The 19201-nt window shown below is 40.4% G+C and overlaps 1 protein-coding gene and 1 long non-coding RNA gene across 7 annotated transcripts in view; one reads left to right on the top strand and one right to left on the bottom strand.

The window, feature by feature from the left end:
* Positions 1-2228: 2228 nt before the first annotated feature.
* On the bottom strand, positions 2229-17361 carry USPL1 (ubiquitin specific peptidase like 1). 3 transcript variants are annotated; one of them, XM_071553105.1, is made up of 9 exons: positions 17247-17361; positions 12792-12958; positions 12116-12244; positions 10238-10895; positions 8022-8108; positions 7486-7615; positions 6099-6224; positions 5295-5455; positions 2229-4472 (listed from the first exon to the last, which is right to left on the bottom strand). In XM_071553105.1, exons 2-9 carry the CDS (start codon positions 12888-12890, stop codon positions 2563-2565), a joined length of 3300 nt encoding a protein of 1099 aa, XP_071409206.1. In that variant the 5' UTR covers positions 12891-12958; positions 17247-17361; the 3' UTR covers positions 2229-2562. The 3 variants fall into 3 exon arrangements, with proteins under 3 accessions (XP_071409206.1, XP_071409214.1, XP_071409222.1); XM_071553113.1 differs by lacking the exon at positions 17247-17361 and adding an exon at positions 16901-16916 and having other exon boundaries at positions 12792-12957; XM_071553121.1 differs by lacking the exon at positions 17247-17361 and having other exon boundaries at positions 12863-16891.
* Positions 17362-17367: 6 nt separating this feature from the next.
* The window catches only part of LOC139670994 (uncharacterized), a 38569-nt gene continuing 36735 nt past the window's right edge, over positions 17368-19201 (top strand). For 3 of the 4 annotated variants that reach the window (XR_011697639.1, XR_011697625.1, XR_011697635.1), the window contains exon 1: positions 17458-18035. This is a non-coding gene — a long non-coding RNA (uncharacterized lncRNA). Of the gene's footprint in view, positions 17426-17457; positions 18036-19201 lie in introns of those variants that run through there. The other variant, XR_011697628.1, reaches the window with a different exon arrangement.

Consider the following 19201-nt stretch of genomic DNA (forward strand, 5'->3'; position numbering starts at 1 on the left):
ACCTGTAGATGTGGCACTTGGAGACATGGTTTAGTGGTGAAGATGGCAGTGTTCAAAGCCAACAGACTTTTGGAAATTTATCTTAGAATAATAATAAAACTGCCACAATAGAGTGGCTAACTTCTGACTGCTAAACTCTACTTGCTCTCTGCCCACCTAGTGTATTTCTAACTGACAAAAAACTACTGTAATACTCTGTACCCTCTCCATGGCAAATATAAAAACTGCATTTTAAAACTAGTCTGAATATAAAAAGTCCAGTAAACACCACATTCCAAACAGTTCCTTTGGTCATGAGGTTTTCATTCAATCTCAGCTGAGTTCTCACCTGCACAGGCAAGTGAGAGGCAATAAAACATTTATGGAAACAAACAAATCCACATGGTATCACCTTTAGTTTAAAAAAAGGCAGCCAGGAACATGCAGCACTAACAGATTTATTTCATACCTACTTTAATCTCAAGTGCTATTTATTCGCTCTTGGAGCTTCTATATATGTATGTGTACCCACACTGAATCCCACGCAGCTGCAGACAGAGGTGTCCCAAAGTCAGTTTGCAGAGGGGCTTCCAGTGGTGAAGAGGTCCTTGCTTCTCTCTAGGTATATCTTCACAGCAGGTGTGCCTCCATAGCTCCCCTCCTCTGCTATTCACCTTGTTATAATCCTTATCAGCAGGACTTTCTCATCCTCTAGCCGGGTGTCTTCCTCCTGTTCCCTTAGGCATTCTGCATTACCAACCCCAGGATCGTGGCTTTACTCACCCCTGGGTCTGTATTGTGTCCTGAGCCAGTGGTGAAGGCAGCTCTCCACTGCTCCAGGACAAGCAGTAAAGGCTGGGAAAGAAGCTGCTTTGTAGTGGTTTGCATATACACACACACCACTGGTTGGAAAACTACACACAGAAATCCTGTCACCTTCCTCAAGTCTTGCAGATGCACCTATTTTATAAATGGATAAATCAAACTCTTAACTTTGGTGAGTTTTGTTTTAATTAGGGAATTCACAAACAGGCAAATGTTCACCAGCAGTACAGTGGAACTTAACATTCAAAATCCATTGACTTGTTTTCTATTGTAACATTTCCGATGTTTAAAACACAGAAGAAGCTCAAGTTCTTCACAAAGACTTGTATTTCAAGACTGAAACCATTCACTGCCTGAAGTACCAGTTTGATAACAATGTACGCAATTGCAGCAGAAATAACTTGGCATGGCGAGTTCAGGGCCACTGACTGTTTTTAAACACGTTTTGAACCTAGTGCAAACAATCCCAAACCATTTAAATCTGTAGCCAAGCCTTGTAATAACAATTATGTTTAACTGCACCTATTAGAAAAGTAAGACTGAGGACTTAATGTTTTGAACTTGGAATTTAAAACAATGAAAAAATGCAGAAACACCTCTAAAAACCACTGATATAAAGACTTGCTGATAAAACCTTTGTTATTTCTGAGAACAAGAAAAATGTACAGCTAATCTTAATTTGGCATATAGTACCATCAGCTCTGTGTCTATGCATTTAAAATACTCCCATCTAGCAAAACCAAAGCTACACAAATCCAGAAACACCAAGGTGTGAATCCCTCTGCTTACTCACTGCTGCCTTGCTACATTTTCCTATTGCTTTCTTCGTGTTGACCCTCCCTCTCCTTGGCACTCTCATACCGATGGAGTGCAGTGCTCGAGTTGTGACAAAGTCTTAGAGACAACAGTAATAGGCACTGACTTGCAGTTAAATTAATTCTTAGAAACCTTTGTTTTCTTAATGATTTTGCAGGTATGAACAACTAAAAGGTACGTCTGATACTCTTTTTTAGTGATGCAAACTCTGGACCAAATTGTACTGATTTTCCTTAAAAAAATAACATGGCTCAGAAGAATATTCTGCCAAATTACATTCGCAGTTACTCAGGATGAAATCCCAGTATGTGCTAGAACTCTAAATAGGAAAAATTAAATCATGTATCCATCCTTCCTTGGATCCAAGCAGTGTATACATCAGGATGAGCTTGCAGAACAGTAATTCTGTAAAGAGCTGAATGTCAGCCTAACAGAATGTCAGCCTCAAGTTTAGAATGTTACAAATGATCTTCATATGAAAGGATGCAAAATTCCCTGATTACAGAAGGTACTTTTTTTTTACAATGTCAGACAAAAGAACTTCAGGATTTGAGTGATCCTGTAAAGTAAATCACTACTACATAAATAATATTTCTTACACCATTGCATCATCAAGACTACTGATATTTATTATTTCTCAAACTCACTAGAGCATGGATGTTTTCCATATTAAAAGCAGCAAAAATTAAGACACATAGGAGCTTCTAATTAAAAATCATCATCATATCTGACAGCTAAAATAACTGCTTCTCAGAAAAGTAAAATTCATTAAAACCTGATTTGCTTGTTACAGTAATATTTTAAGAAAAAAACCCCTCAAATGTAAATTGTTCAAGTACAGTCAGTGTGCAATTGAACTAGTTAGAAAATATAACTTAGTAGTGCTTTATTTCAAAATATACATAATACTGAAAACACACTTAAAACCAAGAAACCGAGTATTTACCAAGTTTCAAAGAGAGTTTCATCAAAATGAGGTAAATCTATGTCACCTGCCATTGAGCTTGGTGCTGAAATGGAGAACAGGTCTTCAAGGATATCGTCTTCCCTTGTAGGACTTTCAAAAGTAAGTTTTTTCACACTGGGTTTGTTTATTGCATCAAGTTCCAAATTTGTGTCCTTTACAGGACTGTAGTAATTGTGGTCCTCGCTTGTCATTGCTGCATGTGGCACACTGCTCTTCTCATCAGATGCTGCTGCTGCAAAGCTGCTATCCACCATTTCCATATACATACATTCATCTTCACTTTTTGGAGTCTCTAAGGAAGCAATAGTTGAAGTAGGAGACAGTAACTCTGCCAGTATTTCATCAGTGTTACTATGGCTAGTGCACCCTGACACAGAGTTTGCATTAAATTCAGACTCATTATTTGTGACATCAATCTGATACTGCAGTTCCCTTAAAAAGCTCTGCAATAGTTCACTGTCATTTTGACAGTCAACCTGAGATGGGGTGCTTATGTCTGCACTCACAGGTTTTTCCTTTTTCATCTGTTCCACTGCTAGTCTATCCAGTGAAGCCAACTTCTTCTTTTTAGCATTCAACTTTTTTAACAGTTTCAAGCGAAGTTTTTTTGTTTTGTCACTGTTTGACTCTTCTGCCTTCCCAGAGTTATAGCCAGGTGAATGGAACTGAGTCACTTTCCCTGAGGTACCCAACGTACTCGCTGACTTATTCCAAGCTGCACCTACAATAGTGGTATGACTTGCTGTTGGAAGACGAGTGCTTTGAGAAAATCCTTTGAATTTTGATAAAGGATGACTATTATTACTATTATGAGGAGCCAGCGACTTCAGGGTCTCAGTTGTTTTGTTTGTACCTCTGCTTTGAAATCCACCAAAGTTACTTGCGCCCTTAACGGGCAGCCGCACTTCACTTACTTTTTCAATTGAGGGATTTTTGCAACTTCTCTCATTCTTGAGAGGTGAGGCACTTGAAGGCATAAAGGAAGTATTCTTGCTTAATAATTTCTTTACCCAGCTTCCTACAAATCCTCTTTTTTGATCTTTCTGTGAAGGCTGAACAGAATTATTGGCAGCAGCAGAATTGTCAGCTTGAGAATTAACTACAGTTTTGCATGCATATTTCAAGTCAGGTGATTTTTTTGTAGTATTCTCTACTGCTGACAATTTCTTGTTTATATGTATTTCTGAATTTAATCCATGTTCTCTGTTAGCTAAATTAGTTCTGTCATCTGTTCTTTGAACAAGTGATGAGTCAAATGAGTCAGGGTCACGTTTTTTGGGAACAGGAGGAGTAATTGCTTGGTTCAACTCTTCTAGAGGTAAGCAAGTGTTGGAATTTTCATAAAATGAAATGCATTTATTGTTCATAGCTAGAGGAGTTCCAGTAAAGTCTCCTGTATATGGAGTGTTAAGTGAAAAAACTGGTTCCTGCTGTTGCGGTGTGCCCATTTCAACAAGGTTATTTCCCACCATCTGTCCATTTGACAGTGACTTATCTCCTGAGTCACCTTGAACTTCTTCAAGCATCAGTGTTACAAGATCATCATGTGCCAGATCTTCTAAGCCATGATGAACAATACTTTCACTCTCAGCTACTCGCTGCTGTTTCTTCTCTGGAGTTCTCATAGAATCCTCTTTGTGGTGTTCTGCAGGTGTTTTGCCTGCAGTAGTATCAAAATCACAGTGCAACACTGTGGAATTTGACTGTATGTTATTAAGAGGAAAATCATCAATACTTTTACTCTGGAACTGTGAATTCAGTTCTTCTGGAAATTGGGATCTTTTCTTTTCCCAGACAACAATATGAATCTCTGAAGGAGGAACTTGAAATCTTTTATGTCTCTTGCAATATGGCCCCTTTAAATCATCACATTCAATCCAAGTTCCTGAAAAATAAACAGAAACCAGGGCAGAGACTCAGAGACTTTTAAAGGCGAAGTCACTATCCTCCCACTTGTTAAGTAGTTTTATTAACCCATTCCCCTGACAAGCAGAAAATAGAGGGGGTTTTCTTAAGAGAAAACTGGGAGACTTCCACTGTAAAAAGATCAAACACAAGCAGAACTTGCAGCAATGACAGGTCAGAGTAGGTCAACCATAAAACAAAGCTGAGTCTTTTGGCTGAGACATCTTGTCTGAAAATACCCTCACAGGTTTGAGGTAAGCACCACCTCTCAAATTAAGTTCCTCTGTAGACCCTTCCATTGCATGGGTGGGAAGCACAGGGGTTTAAGAGAAACTTCTCACTTTAATACTAGTCTTGTCATCTGCAAATGATTTATAGGTCATGAACAAGTATTTTACAGCTTTGAGAATGTAAAAATACTTATATATATGATGCCTAGGAGGTTCTTAACTAGGCACTTCACAGCTGATTCCTCTTCTACTTTTTAAACTTTGAGTGTCAAGAGGATGGACCCAGGCTTTCCTCAGTGGTGCCAAGCAATAGGACAAGAGGCACTGGGCAAAAATCGATGCACAGGAAGTTCCACCTGAGTATGAGGAAGAACTTCTTTGCTGTGTGGGTGACCGAGCACTGGATCAGATTCCCCAGAGAGCGGGTGGAGTCTCCCTCACTGGAGATATTCAAGAACCATCCTGATGCAATCCTGGGCCATGTGCTCTAGGATGGCCCTGCTTGAGCAGGGAGGTTGGACCAGATGACCCACTGTGGTACCTTCCCATCTGACCCATTCTGTGATTCTTACCATCTGTATTCAAAGACCAAGCTATGAAGTGCTTCTTATCTGCCTGATACTGGACAACAGATGTTATTTGGTAAGTGTCTTCTTCAAACTGAAACGAGTATTTCTTCAGGTTGTTATGTGGCAAGCCTTCCACAAAATGTAACATTAATATTGAGGGTACTCTGACAAAGAAACAATAAAGAACCAGTTTATTACAATAAAACAGAGACAAAAGTTTGTGATGAAAAAGCAAGGCATCTCTAAGAGTATGTGGTTCTGCCCTTACTATTCTACTTCCTCACAGAACTCTTCAGACTTGACAGCAGTCAAGGGAAAAGAATGTCCCAATGATGCCATTTTGTTACAGGTTAGGGGGGAAAAAACAACACCAAATTAGGGATTTGGGGGTGGGGGAAAGAACTGTGCTGTAACCACAGTAGGAAAGGATATTGTTCCTGAGCCAAACTAGTAAACAAATGATCAAACAAGAGTTTTATCCACCAATAGCAGGTGCTGTGGAAAGGCTGCCACTGGATATCATTTGCCTGTACTTACTGCTTAAAACTAAGTATTTATGACCTGAATCAAACACATGCACTGGTCAGCATGTCAAACACTGTTCCGCTTCATGTTTGTTAAACACTATTTGCCATTTCAGCATTTAAGAATGATCTAAAATATTAAAAAGTGAGTAGTTACCAGATTTCAAAATTTAGAATCTCTGTAAACCTAAAATAACAGTTTGGGTTTGAAAGTCACACATTCAATAAATTAAGTTCCAGAATTTTATGTATTTTATTTTCAAGTTCACATATTCACACTTACTTTTCCAAAATCATCTGTCTTCTTTGAGATCTATCACCACAGTTATTACATGGTCCAATATGAACAGCGTTAAGTGGATGCCAATCAGGGATTATATTTGTGAATGTTGTTAGTGTTTTCTTAAATCTGGATACACAAAAAAAACCAAAACAGAGTAAGCTGAGTTGCTGATCAGAAAACAATTAATATATATATACTTTACAATGAGAAAAAAGTGGTAAAAACATTATGGCAAAGCCAGATTCTATTCACGTTTGAGCCATTTGCATGAAATTCACTGTGACTGCATAACATACAAGTCAGCACTGAATTCAGTTCTTCCAAACAGTATCAGTCACAATTTGTTTTCAGCAGCTCTGCGGCCTTCAGTTTCACATTATTTGATTATTTGCTCTTTCTCCCTTTTCATGATAGCTCTTGTTTCCTTTCCAATATCAGACAGAGCTTGTACCAGGATCCCATAATTTACTAACTAATGCAGGATCTCAAGAGAAGAAAGCAGTAACAAAGTACCTCAGAATCCATGTTATGCAAGGCCTTGTTTTTAAAAAACATCACACTCACAGCAGAGATTACATGCAAGTTATATTGTACTAAAATACAATGTACAGGATATTAAAGTGAGAAACATTGTTAATTCATAAGCCACAGAAAGGATTTCCTTTATAATCAACCTAACCTAAATTTTTCAAAAATTTTTAAAACCATAGTATGTAACCAAGGCTATTGAACACATCCTATTAAGCAGGGTTACCTATGATCTGCCAGAGTGACAGATAGCATTAATCTCATTTCAGTTGGGGATCTAGAATTCTATTGTATAAACCTAAGATAGTGGAGAGAAACAGATGTTTCTCAAATAAAGTGAGCTGTCTTCCAAAGGTGTCTCTTTTTTGGCTGACTCTAAAAGGAACTTAAATCACTAGCTTCTACCTGCAGCTACACAGAACTAAATCAATTTGCCAGAACTTCCTTGTGTTACTACTTTAAAATAGATAAATTATGTTAGAGAATCTCCAAATCTTTGTAATCCAAACGAATATGACAGGTATTCTTCAATAGCAAAGGCATATTATGTGTATATTCTTTAGAACCACAACAATTTGAATACTCTCAGCAAAATCCAGGGCAAGCATGGCGAGGAACTCACAGTGTTACCTAGTAGTTCTTTCTTAATTACCTGATAACATGGTTTCTTAAGACACACAACAGTAGTAACTTATTTGCAAGCACTAAGCTAAAAAGGCAGATCATGTAAAACTTCACCAAGATGATTAAACTCAAGCTGTATTAAACCTGGAAATCTTAAAAAAGCCAACTATCACATATGGATTTTAAAAGGTAAGGTAGAACAGCTATCTAGAAGCTACTGAAATAAAGATCTCACCCGTTCTGGTACTTGTAGCCACAATATACACATTCAAACTTCCATGAAAATGAATGCGAGAAAAGTTCCTCAGCTTGTTGATCCAGCTGTAAGAGTAGATGGAGTGCAAACACTGGATCCTCCATATTACCTTCAAAGATGGGGCAGAAAAACAGTCACTGAATAATTGAAAACACCTTTCATTACTTCAAAAAGAAGGAAGATAAGCTTATTGCTAGGATTGAAATTTCAGTTATCATTTCACAGCTCTGTTTCTAATCCTCACAGCAAAGGGATTGATCCATGTTATTAAGTTGTTATCAATGACAATTTCATGATTACAAAGCTGAGAATACGCTCTCTAAAAAGTCAAAACAAGCAAGGGACAAGCCAGATGATCATACTATAAAGTATGTGTATGTCACCAGTACAAGCAAATGTATTTCCAAACTGTCTTGCATGCTTATGTACACACACACTTTTATGTACTGACATAAAAGGCTTTACATGTAGGGTTTCCTGAAAGTCAATACTGAGATGCTGCCCTGAGTACTTACCCAATTCACACCTAAGCCGAGGCTGAAGCTGTGTAAACAGTTCATTTCTGATTTCATTGAGATGAGATTCTGCTTTTGGAAGAACATCTAAAGGAAAAAATACATTTGTCTTGAGGTATTGAAGTGTAACCCTCCCATCATTTCACACACCTGTGTAACCCCTAACACACACTCTTTCTCTGCAAACTGATGCCTTTTATACTGACCCATTATTGCCTGAAATGTGGTAAAACAGTCGATCCTTGGTATTAATTACTTGAAAATTAGAGAGGAACTTACACAAGTTACTCACATTTTACTGCAGTGTGCTAAATAAAAACTACTTGGTGTGACTTAAATTATGACTAAGAGTGTGCACCAGCAGCTACATAGCAATAATTTTTAAGGATAGTGTGACCACACATTACAAATTCTGCATATTAAGAGATCAAGAGCAAACTTTAAAGCCTAAACATTAGGATCAAAAGCACAAAAATTTGCTTTTTTATTTTCTAATGTTATTCAATTCATAATAAAGCATTTAAATATGTTTCAGATTAAATACTAACTTCCTGAGATTTTAAAATAGTAAAAATAATTTTAAAATTGAAAATAATTTTTAATTTATGTATCTTAGTGTGTATTTCAATTTCGCAAGTTATGTTGTTTCAACACACATTCTTTAAGCACAAGAACGTAACTTCTACTATTGAATGATGATCATAACCTGGAGAAATTAAAGGAAGTATACAGAATAGCTCTTGAAACTGTTTATTATGTATAAAATTTATGTAAAGAAAAAAAGGAAAAGAGAAGTTTGTTGCAGCTACATTGCTTTTGATTGCTTTTAAAGACAGCTGTATAAAAGAGATGCTGAAATATTACACAGAAGGGCAGAATAAATTCTGCATCTCTTCTCCACAACAATACTCTTCATGCAACCTCCTCTTCACTGTTACCCAAATAAAGTTTTGCAACAATTCATGGAAATAAAAAAGATTAAGCTCTCTCAAACAATACTACATTCCAACACTTAACATCCCCATTCAAGGGATATTGCACACCACAGCTCCTCTGCAAACACAAAGAGAAAAGAAAAACAGACAGGTTCTGTGATGGTAGAGGTCCTTCCTGTAACAGCTGAAAACCTAAACTCAAGTAGCCTGACTTTATGGCAAGCAAAGAATATGAACAACTTCAGAATACTTCAGGCTTTTTTTCCACAAACCCCTTTTAATACACTTACATTTTTTCCAGGAAAGGCATGACATTCTTCAAGTTACCAAAGACTGTTCTGGAACTATATAGTCTCTATGTTCAAACACACATATTCCAATGGAATGTCTACTGAAATTCATGAGAGGTATTGCCTAACCAGACAGATGATGTCTTAGAAATTTAGACTTATGACACCAATGGTCCAGTCCCAGAGGACTGAAAAAACCATCATGTTAGTTTAAGAGTTTTAAACTGAATCCACAGAACAAAAAAATGATCAAGGGCCACCACAGCAGATTACAGTGTCACATTCTCCTGAGTCCAGCTGTGCTGCCTGGAAGGTTGCCCTGTGCTGCCCATCACAGCCCCTGTGCTCAAAGGTTACAGTCCTCAAACCTGTTAAGCTGACCTGACCTGTTAACCCTCTGTTAAGGGTTAGTGAGTACTCATCAACCCTTCCCAGACCATATAACCAAGATTAATGTGTTTGAGTACTTTCCACTGAAACAGGTTAGGAAGCACTGTCATTTACAGTGTAGCTTGCAGACCCCAGGGGAAGCATTCCTTCAATGAGCACAGCTGGACCAGGAAAGAACATATGTTCCCAGCTTTTCTCTTTGTGGTGTGACAAGGCAACTGCCCATTTAAACAAGGATATAAACCACAAGAGAAATTATTTTGAAGGTTAAGATTAGAACAGCATCCTAACATGTTAAGCAACAGGATGGAAGGAAACAAAGTAAGGCTCACTTACATAAATAATTCACAAAATCTTTTTGTGGGATGTGACAAAAAAATTCAAGAGATGCTTAGTGTTTAATGCCTTCAGAATACATGTTTGCCTCTAAGAAAAACAATTTCAGAAGTCAGCAGGATTCTGCTATGTGAAGCACACAACTCTGCAAATGAATTGTAACTCAATATTTTGTGACCTTGAAATAGAACAGAGGCATATTTAAGTGTACTGTACTAAATTCTATGTATCTGTGACCGAAGAAACCGCAGGTGAATTTACTCACCTTTTACTTTACTCCTTTTACAGGTATTCAGAAGCAGAGTTGCTTGATTATATTTTGTTAGGAGTTGCTGGAGTAAACATTTTCCATAATTATATTCTTCTGCTAGAGCAAGTTTTAATGTTTCTAAGTGCACCAGTGTTGACAAAATGCAATCTAACCAACAAAGATTATGTATGTTTCTCCACTGAAGACAAAAATCTCTGTTATTAGTGAACCCTTTATCCTCTTTCAGTGAAATTTCAGATGTTGTTGATAAAAGTTCAGAATTTGGCAAGAGTTGTGTTCTGGAACTACAAGTCTTGGGTGGACTTTGTTGATAGCTGTCGGACTTGGCGGTTGTTTCAAAATCCACCTTCTCCATGCAGGACTCCACATTGTTACTGGGTTTCTGCTGGTCATTTTGTAATACATCATGCAGGCTTGACTTGGGAATACATAAGCTATTCTGATAGCATTTCACAACAGGGTGTGTATTAATAGTGTGCTCAGCATTTACCACGTTATTTGTTCTTGCTTTTTTTGGATCTGATTCAACAGGAGAAAAGTCACTGCTATCACACAATTTTCTTTTCTTATGAGTAGATGGAACTTGATGATTTTCTGAACCAGTAGAAGTAATTATGCTGTTTAATGGTTTATAACCAAGTGGGTAGATACACTGAAGGAAAGAAATAGAGTGAAATCCACATAGCAATTTCAGGTGAACAAGAGCTAAAGATAAGTACAAAATATAAGGTTAAAATGGAACTTAGGATCATAGAGTGGCTTGGGTTCAAGGGGACCCTACAGATCATCTAGTTCCAAACCCCTGCCATGGACACCTTTCCCTAGACCAGGTTGTTCAGAGCTCCATCCAACCTGGCCTTAAGGACTTCTGTGAAGTAATACTGTAATTAAACCAATACATAAATTCAACATATGTATGACAGGTGTTTCACCCAACCATCAGCAATTGTGAAGTAAATGTATTAGTGCTGATAATTCAACCCTACTTTTCCAGTAAATTCTTTCAGCCCCTGAAAACCACCTACTTTTGCTAAGGAGAGGCCTCTCGTCTTATTCTGGTAAATCCATTCCTTTAGCGTACAGATTCGGCATTATTATCTCACACTTGAGAGACTACCAGTGCCCAACCTGGCAGAGTATCTCTCAGGCTATCCCAGTGCCTTAGACCAGGTGTTGGTATGGTCTCATATACATGTATTATGCAATAAGTTGCTATTACCTATCTCCAGAACTACACTATAATTAGTTAAAAGCAAGAAAGGATGGTGAAAAGCATCTCAGAGACCTGTATCTAGCCTAGTCTCTAGGCTAATTTAAGGGCACCAGTCCATTTGGGATTGCTATATGCTCCTCACATACGTGGAACAGTGAAGAGAGGCAGTAACATCACAACTCAAATATTAAGCAGCACAAAAATCCAGCGAAGGTTAAACATAAATAGGAAAAAAAAGAAAAGGAAAACATTGTAATTATAAACCTATTTGCATTACCCAGACTTAGACAAGGGAAAATGTGAAACTCACATTTGCAAGAATCATGCATTAGTTATATGGATCATCAAATTTTCTGCCTCGCACAAGGATTTATTTAATGCCATTTTAGTTTCCTTGTTACATAAGGAAAACTCTCATTTATTCATTTTAATTTACTCCTTTTAATTCTTCAGGCCAAGTACCTATGCCTAAACACTGTACACAGGTTAATTATGGTGCTTTTTCTATATACAAGCAAATATGCTCCAGCACACAAACTCAAAGGGATCCTATTTCAACAGTCTGCTTACCACCAACAAAATCATGAACTTAGAGAGCTGTAACTCCTGAAAGCAAAGGCCACTGCACTGCCAAAGAAAACTGCTTATTAGTGTAATACCTGAGGATTTTCACAAAGAAAAATGGACTCTTGAAAATTAATGCGGTAACTCCGTAAAGCTTGGATCTGACCCTTCTCTTTGCAGACTGGACAAAACTCATGTGCAGCAGTTTCCACAGGATTACAGTTCTAAAATTAAAAATAAACCAAGAAAGATAAAGCAGCATAAATTTATGCATTTCATATATTATCCAAAAGTAAAAAATACATATCAAGATACAAAACCAATGTGCAACTTCTAAATATAATACAACACCACATAAAAAAGTAAACTCTATTGGTTTCTTTTTTAATATTTATGTATCTGTATGCTAGCATGTTCTAAATAAATTTTATGTTTTTATTTAAATATTAAAATAAGGTGTCTTTAACAACAAAATTATGCACATTTTATTCTATCGAACTCAACCACAAGGCACTTATTGCCAGGGAACACAAGCTCAGATCTTTTTAAGACGAATCAATTTTCATAGGAATGCAAACAGTTGTAAAAATAGTGCCCGTAAAAAAAATTATAGGCACAGATTTACTTAGAATAATCTTTCGCCATTGTTATAGATTTCCGTGGAAAACAATTTTGAGAATTTTCTTTTTGTAAAATTAGGACCAATTAAAAATCTCTCAAAACAGAGAAAATTATGAACTTTGCACATATGTAAAACAAGTTTCAACTGACTTTTCCCAAATACCCCACCATGTGGAGTGTCGATTTCCCTATACCAGTCCCTTCTCCAATCACTTGCAAACCATTTGTAGTCTTCTGGGTATCCATCATTCTGAGCCACTGGCTAACTTAAGTCACTTGTGACAATGTCATGACCACTAAGGATTTTTCAAAGACTCCTGAAAAATAAAAAGTAAATAAAACAATTAAAGAAAAATTAGGCTGAGGTGTAGGAAAAAAAATACCAACAATGATGTAGCTTCTATAATTTGTGGAAATGAATTCAGAAGAGTATTTCCCTAGCAGAAAATACTTTTTTCCAGCACAGATTATGAACTCAAAACTTTAAATTAAGCCATAAAATTGATTTAAAAACTTTAGGTGCTGAATTTCCAAGCTTATCTCTTCTTTGTATTACAAGGTCTCACATATTTTCCAAGTGCAGAAATGTAGATGTCTTGTACTTTGCAGAAATGTAGAAGTCTGGCTGGGCATCTCAGCTTATTCTATCTAACCCTCAGAAAGAAGGAACTTCAAAAATGGCCACAATAAGATCCCGTGGGGTTACAAATAGATGCATTAAAGGAACATTAAAAAAACAACCAACCAAAAAACCCCCACTGTTGCATCTTTCAAAACAATGAATCTACTGGATAATAAACTATTAGAAGTTTAACCTATAAACACAACAATTTTAAACTACAGAAGGGCATCCTGCTGCTACTACCGTTTTTAAAAAATTCTCCTAATGTTAACATTGTTACACTCTTCCTAGCAAACAAAAGCTCTTCCACAGTTGTCATGACTATGTAACTCCATTGCATAAATTTACAAGTGACACTGACTATTCTACTTCATATTACTCTTAAATTCAATGCCAAAATTTTCCTTTCTCACCTATCACACATACACACAGACACAGCAGTGGAGCACCCCTCTAGTACGGCCCAGGTGCACATCACAAGGCAGCTCTGTAAGTCCATTACTTCTCTGGCACTGGGGTTAAACTACACCTTGAATTGGCCAGCAAAACAGGGGGTTAGAACTACAGGGACCCAATTCTGCTCCTGCTGACTTCCAGTGGAACAAACTAGAATAAACACCTATGTCTTCAAGATGCATGAGGAAGTTCAGGTAAATTGAATTGCAAAGTCATCAATCAATCCTTCCTTCAGCCACAACTGTTCGCTTCTCATTACTTCTACTGAAAAGCATCCTCTCCCACACCATGATGTCCTTTCAACCCTTTCATACAGTACAGCACCAACTCAGATCTAGTTCCTTCCAAAGAGAAATTTCTCAAGGCATTCTTGGACACCAGTGCACATACCAATTCAACCTAAACCCATTTATAGTATTTGTCAAGGAGAGACCCTACAGAACTGGACAGAATGCTAAGAATCAACAGAGCATGAATTAAAAAAAGCACAGTAGAAAAATGCAATCACTCCTTTCAAATCACATCCCAGTGGCAACTTAAGACTGGTCAAAATTACATGATGGTGTGTCCTACTGACACATTCCATGTGTTCAGCAGCACTTTTCAGAATTATGTAGAACAGTAAGAGAAGGCAAGAGCATAAAAATATCAACCCACATGCCTCAGAGCACATGTTTAGTTTTCAAAGTAACACTGAAAGGTGCACAAGAAACAGCACAGTTGTGGGCTCACACAAGGTAAAGACTTAGCTAGAAGTATGCAAGCTTGTTGGACTACAAAGCAAGCACTCCCCTTTTTTCACCGTGGCAACAGCACACACTGCAACTCAACTCTATTATCATCTATTTAGTCTAGCCAGGAAGTTGATTTTTTTTATGCAATTACAAGTTGTACAGATATCAACCTGTATCATAGGCTGTATCAGACAAAAACCTGAAACACAAAGCTTTACCCTTCAAAGGACTTTTAGTCAATTCCTTGGCCTGAAACAGACTCAGCTCTCCAGAGTAAATAAAAAACACAGTCCACATGACAGGAATTCTTAGGAATTTCTCACCACATAAATACAACACACACTCAAAAGGTTAGTAACACTAACAACCTGCAGGTTATTCCTTCTTATTCCTTTGCAAGTCCCTGTTTTCCTTGTTAGCCCTCTCAAAAGGAAAACAAGCTGGTTTTTATTCAGTTATGTTCAGTCTCTGTTACTTCAGCTCTTTTTAAAGATTAAATACTGTTTGGAGATGTACAACACCTTCATCAGCATAACAAGGCCTTTTAAAACATTAATTATCCCTTTAGTTCAAAGATATAAACACAAAAAGCAAATAAAACAGGTCTGCCAGTACTAGATATACACAGAGTGGTACCAAGCTCTGCCTGCACTTTTCAAAGTTTGTAACATTGCAAGAAGTTACTGGTGATCTTTGCACAACATCCAAAAATCAGATCACCAGCTGGCAGGAAAAACAGCCAAATAAAAGACTGCTGCACCAAGTACTGAACCAACCCATTGTAGCCATGTACAGTAATTGCATCACAGATGGAAAAGTACACAGGAATGCATTTTCAAACTTACTGGGTCATGTTCTAAACCAATAATGCTACTTTGCTTCTTTTAGTCTGAATATTGAAAAATGTAATTCAAAATATGCTTTGGATGTGGCATAATTGTGTAATTATAATTATGCTATGGTTATGCTTCCCTGTGTACGTGAGTTGGTCTAATAGTTCACTGCAGAACAGGATGGGGTTTCTTTGTTTCTCTTTTATCCTCACCACCAACCTCCCCTGACAGCTGACATCCTCACCACTTTCCATGAGGTAAATGAACTCACAGGAAAGCAGAACACTCAGAAAAGCATGTGTTCTTCTCCTATTCCAGTGACTTAAATTGGCCTATGAAAACTCCATTGACCTACAAAGCTGACAGGGCAGAAGACAGAGAAGGACAAGGTGAAGGGGAGAGAGATGGGTTTGATGGATGAACTGCTGGAGGGCTAAGGAATTGGCTGGATAGCCACATCCAAAGAGTTGTAGCCCTATGCACTATGCAGAAACTAAGTAATGAGTAGTGTCCCAACACTATTTATTGTCCTCAGCAATGGGACACAGACAGTGGGATCAGGTGCTCCCTCAGCGAGTTTGTGGATGACATCAAGACGAGTGGTGTGATTGATGGACTGGAGGGAAGAGGAACATTCAGAGGGACCTTAAAACAACTCTCTCTATATCACAGCCTGCAAGTGCTGAGCAGAATTGCTAATCTCCATGGTGGGGAAGCAAACACAAATTTCTTTTCTGAAGAAAGCCTAACACAGACTAAGCAAATAAAGATAAAACTCATAAAGTTCAAAAATAAAGTAGTTGTGCAAGTTCATAAGCTTCTAAAAGTTTCTTCTACAGTCTGACTTGTGTCAAACATCCTTACACCGAATGCTTTTATGAGTGTATGAGAAGGGACAGGGGCTATGTGTTTTGCTGAGAAATCATTCAGTGTTTCTGGAAAAAATGTTAATGGCTTAATATGGCTTAAACTAATGGCGTTTATTACGGCTGCAGCTTAGGGATGCAAGATTTCGGGAAGAGACTTGGTGCAGGCAGAGCCTCAATCTCTACCCCACGGCAGTGGGAATGAGGGGCTTGGGGTAGGGATGCATGGATGAATGGATGGATGGATAGATGTCAGCTGGGCTGGGCCAGCGTGCAAGCTGCTGCCCTTCCTTCCACACCGAACCATACTCAGGTCTCTTGGCTAAAGCTATGGTTAGACTGCCTCCTGAGTTCTTAATCCACATCCAGAGTGGTCCATACGCTACGAAAAAAATGTGGAAGATGCTGGGACAGGAGAAGCCGTGCAAGGGGCACAGATGTGCGGCCACACTCACTCACACACACACAGACACACATACACTCACACACACATACACTCACAGACACTCACACTGACACACACACACACACAGGGTCCAACCATGCGCGTCTCTGACCAACGGAGGGCCCACTCCCCTTTCCCGCGCAGCTACTGACATGAAATACTAAGTCGGCATTTCGGAACCCAGGAGACTTCCCCGCTCTCCGTCGCAGGCCAGGACAAGGCCGGGGACGCCACTGCCCACGGGCCGCAGCCCCCACTCGGCCCGCGGGGCTCCGCACAGCCACAGCCCCAGCCCCGCTCTCCCCTCCCGGCTCCCCGCGCAGTCCCAGCCCCAGCCTCGCTCTCCCCTCCCGGCTCCCCGCGCAGCCCCAGTCCCGCTCTCCCGTCCGGGCTCCCCGCGCAGCCCCAGCCCCAGCCCCGCTCTCCCGTCCCGGCTCCCCGCGCAGCCCCAGTCCCGCTCTCACCTCCCGGCTCCCCGCACAGCCCCAATCCCGCTCTCATCTCCCGGCTCCCCGCACAGCCCCAATCCCGCTCTCATCTCCCGGCTCCCCGCACAGCCCCAGTCCCGCTCTCCCCTCCCGGCTCCCCGCACAGCCCCAGCCCCGCTCTCCCCTCCCGGCTCCCCGCACAGCCCCAGCCCCGCTCTCACCTCCCGGCTCCCCGCGCAGCCCTGCACCCGTCACGCGTGGCCGCCGCAGCCCGGGCAGCTTCCGGCGCGCTCCCGCCGCCATGCGGGCCCGGCCCGCCCCGCTCCCGGCAGCCCGCGGAGGCGGAGCCGCGAACGGGCGGGGTCTGGATTGCGGCGCGGCCGCGCCAGCAGCGCCCGAGGTATTTTCCACCCCCTCTGTTCGTGCCGCCCTTCCGCGGCGCTGTATCACTCCGGCGGAACGCTGGGAGGGCAGGGCCGAGGGACCGGTCCGCGGCCGCCTCGCCGGGCACTGAGGGTCCCGCAGTGCTCCCCGCACGCCGCGGGTCCCGGGCGGCAGGGGCGGCCCCGCAGCGCTCCCCCCACAGCGGTGCTGCCGCTCCGCGCCTTGCTCGGGGCAGGGAGTTGATAATTAACCTGCGGCTCAATGAATGCCTGCCTAAAGTCGCGCCCAGGGTGGGGTTTAACCTAGTCCGAGGTGCGGTACTTCGGGGCTTGTCTCTCTGCCCGAGACCCTCGTGCTGCTAATTCTGCTGCTGCCGAAGCGCTGCGGGGATGTGCAGCTCTGTCTTGAAAATCTCTGCTCTTAATCTCAGCCTAGAGTTCGCTTTACAGTCGTTTTTGGAGGTTGCAGGCTCTAGAGGTCGAGGTGGTGCATGGCTCTCGGTCTCGGCGAGCATTTATTTTTGCAGTGGCAGCCTCGGGCTGCAGTAGCTGGCACTTGCATCCATCCATGTTGGCCCCTTTTCCTGGAGCGTGAGCCGCAAGGAGCTCAGCAGCCTCGGCATTGAGGTCAGTGCTCTGCTTCTCGTACGTCAGGAAGGTGTCAGCGCGGACCAAGCCAGGCTGCGCCCGGGGCTGCGGGCAGCGAGGGAGGCAAGACATGGTGCTGGTGGCGGCACCAAAAATACCTCCTCGCTCGCTGCCTGACTGTGCTTTCCTGCCACCTTACTCCTCGTTGCATTTTTAAAAAGCTTTTAGCGTTGTATGGTTTACATCGTGAAATGATGCGTTAGTTTAATTGGTCCACTGTAACATACATAATCTAGCTTTTTGCCGTAGTTATTCCTTTATTTTTAACAGCAGTGTTTTGAAAATTGAATTATTGTTTGAGGGTGTTTTACTCCATTGGAGGAAGCTGTTTGCCTGACTAGAAAAACATTGTAATGAAATTTGCTAGTAATTTTCGAGGAGTCTTTTTTAGTATTGTTTTGTCGTTGATTCATCAGTGCTTTCATTGTGGAGAGTGTTTTTTTGTCTGTGTACTTTCATCAGGAGTGTAAAGCACTTTTGGGTATGTTGTGTAAAAGAAGCGACTGATTTGCTCTGCAGCCATTTAGATGGGTGTCTCTACAGACACACAGTGCATTTGATACGTATTTCATCTCTTTTTCCACTGGCTCTGTTTAACTGTTTATTCAAATAGTGCAATCCACTGAATAAGGTTGTTTAGTAGTTTCATTAGGTAGTTTTATATATGCAGTAATTTTTCTCATGGAGTTTCGGGACTCTCAGAGTATTGTGGGTTTAGCCCTAGTAATACTTGCTTATGGTTTAGTTTCTTACCATTATCATGTAATTTTTTAGTTTTCTCAGGGGTGGCTAGGGTCCACTGGTAAATTAACCTAAATTTGGGACAGACGTTTCAACAGAGTCTGTGGCAATAGCACTGGAGCAATGGTTTTAAGTTGAAACAAGGTGGGTACAAACTAGATATAAAGGAAGAAATACTTTACAATTAGGATGGTGAAACACTGGCACAGGTTGCCCAGAAAGGTGGTCAGTGCTCCAGCCCTGGAAAGATTCAAGGTCATTTTGGTCAGGGCTCTGAGCAACCTGGCCTCTCCTTGAACTTATCCCTGTTTATTGAAGGAGGGTTGGACTAGATGACCTTTAAATGGTCCCTTCCAATCCAAACTATTCTATGATTTCAGTTATTATCTATATACTCTTAAGTA

This window comes from Pithys albifrons, chromosome 1 (assembly GCF_047495875.1).
Source record: "Pithys albifrons albifrons isolate INPA30051 chromosome 1, PitAlb_v1, whole genome shotgun sequence".
In the NCBI taxonomy this organism is placed as follows: Eukaryota; Metazoa; Chordata; class Aves; order Passeriformes; family Thamnophilidae; genus Pithys; species Pithys albifrons.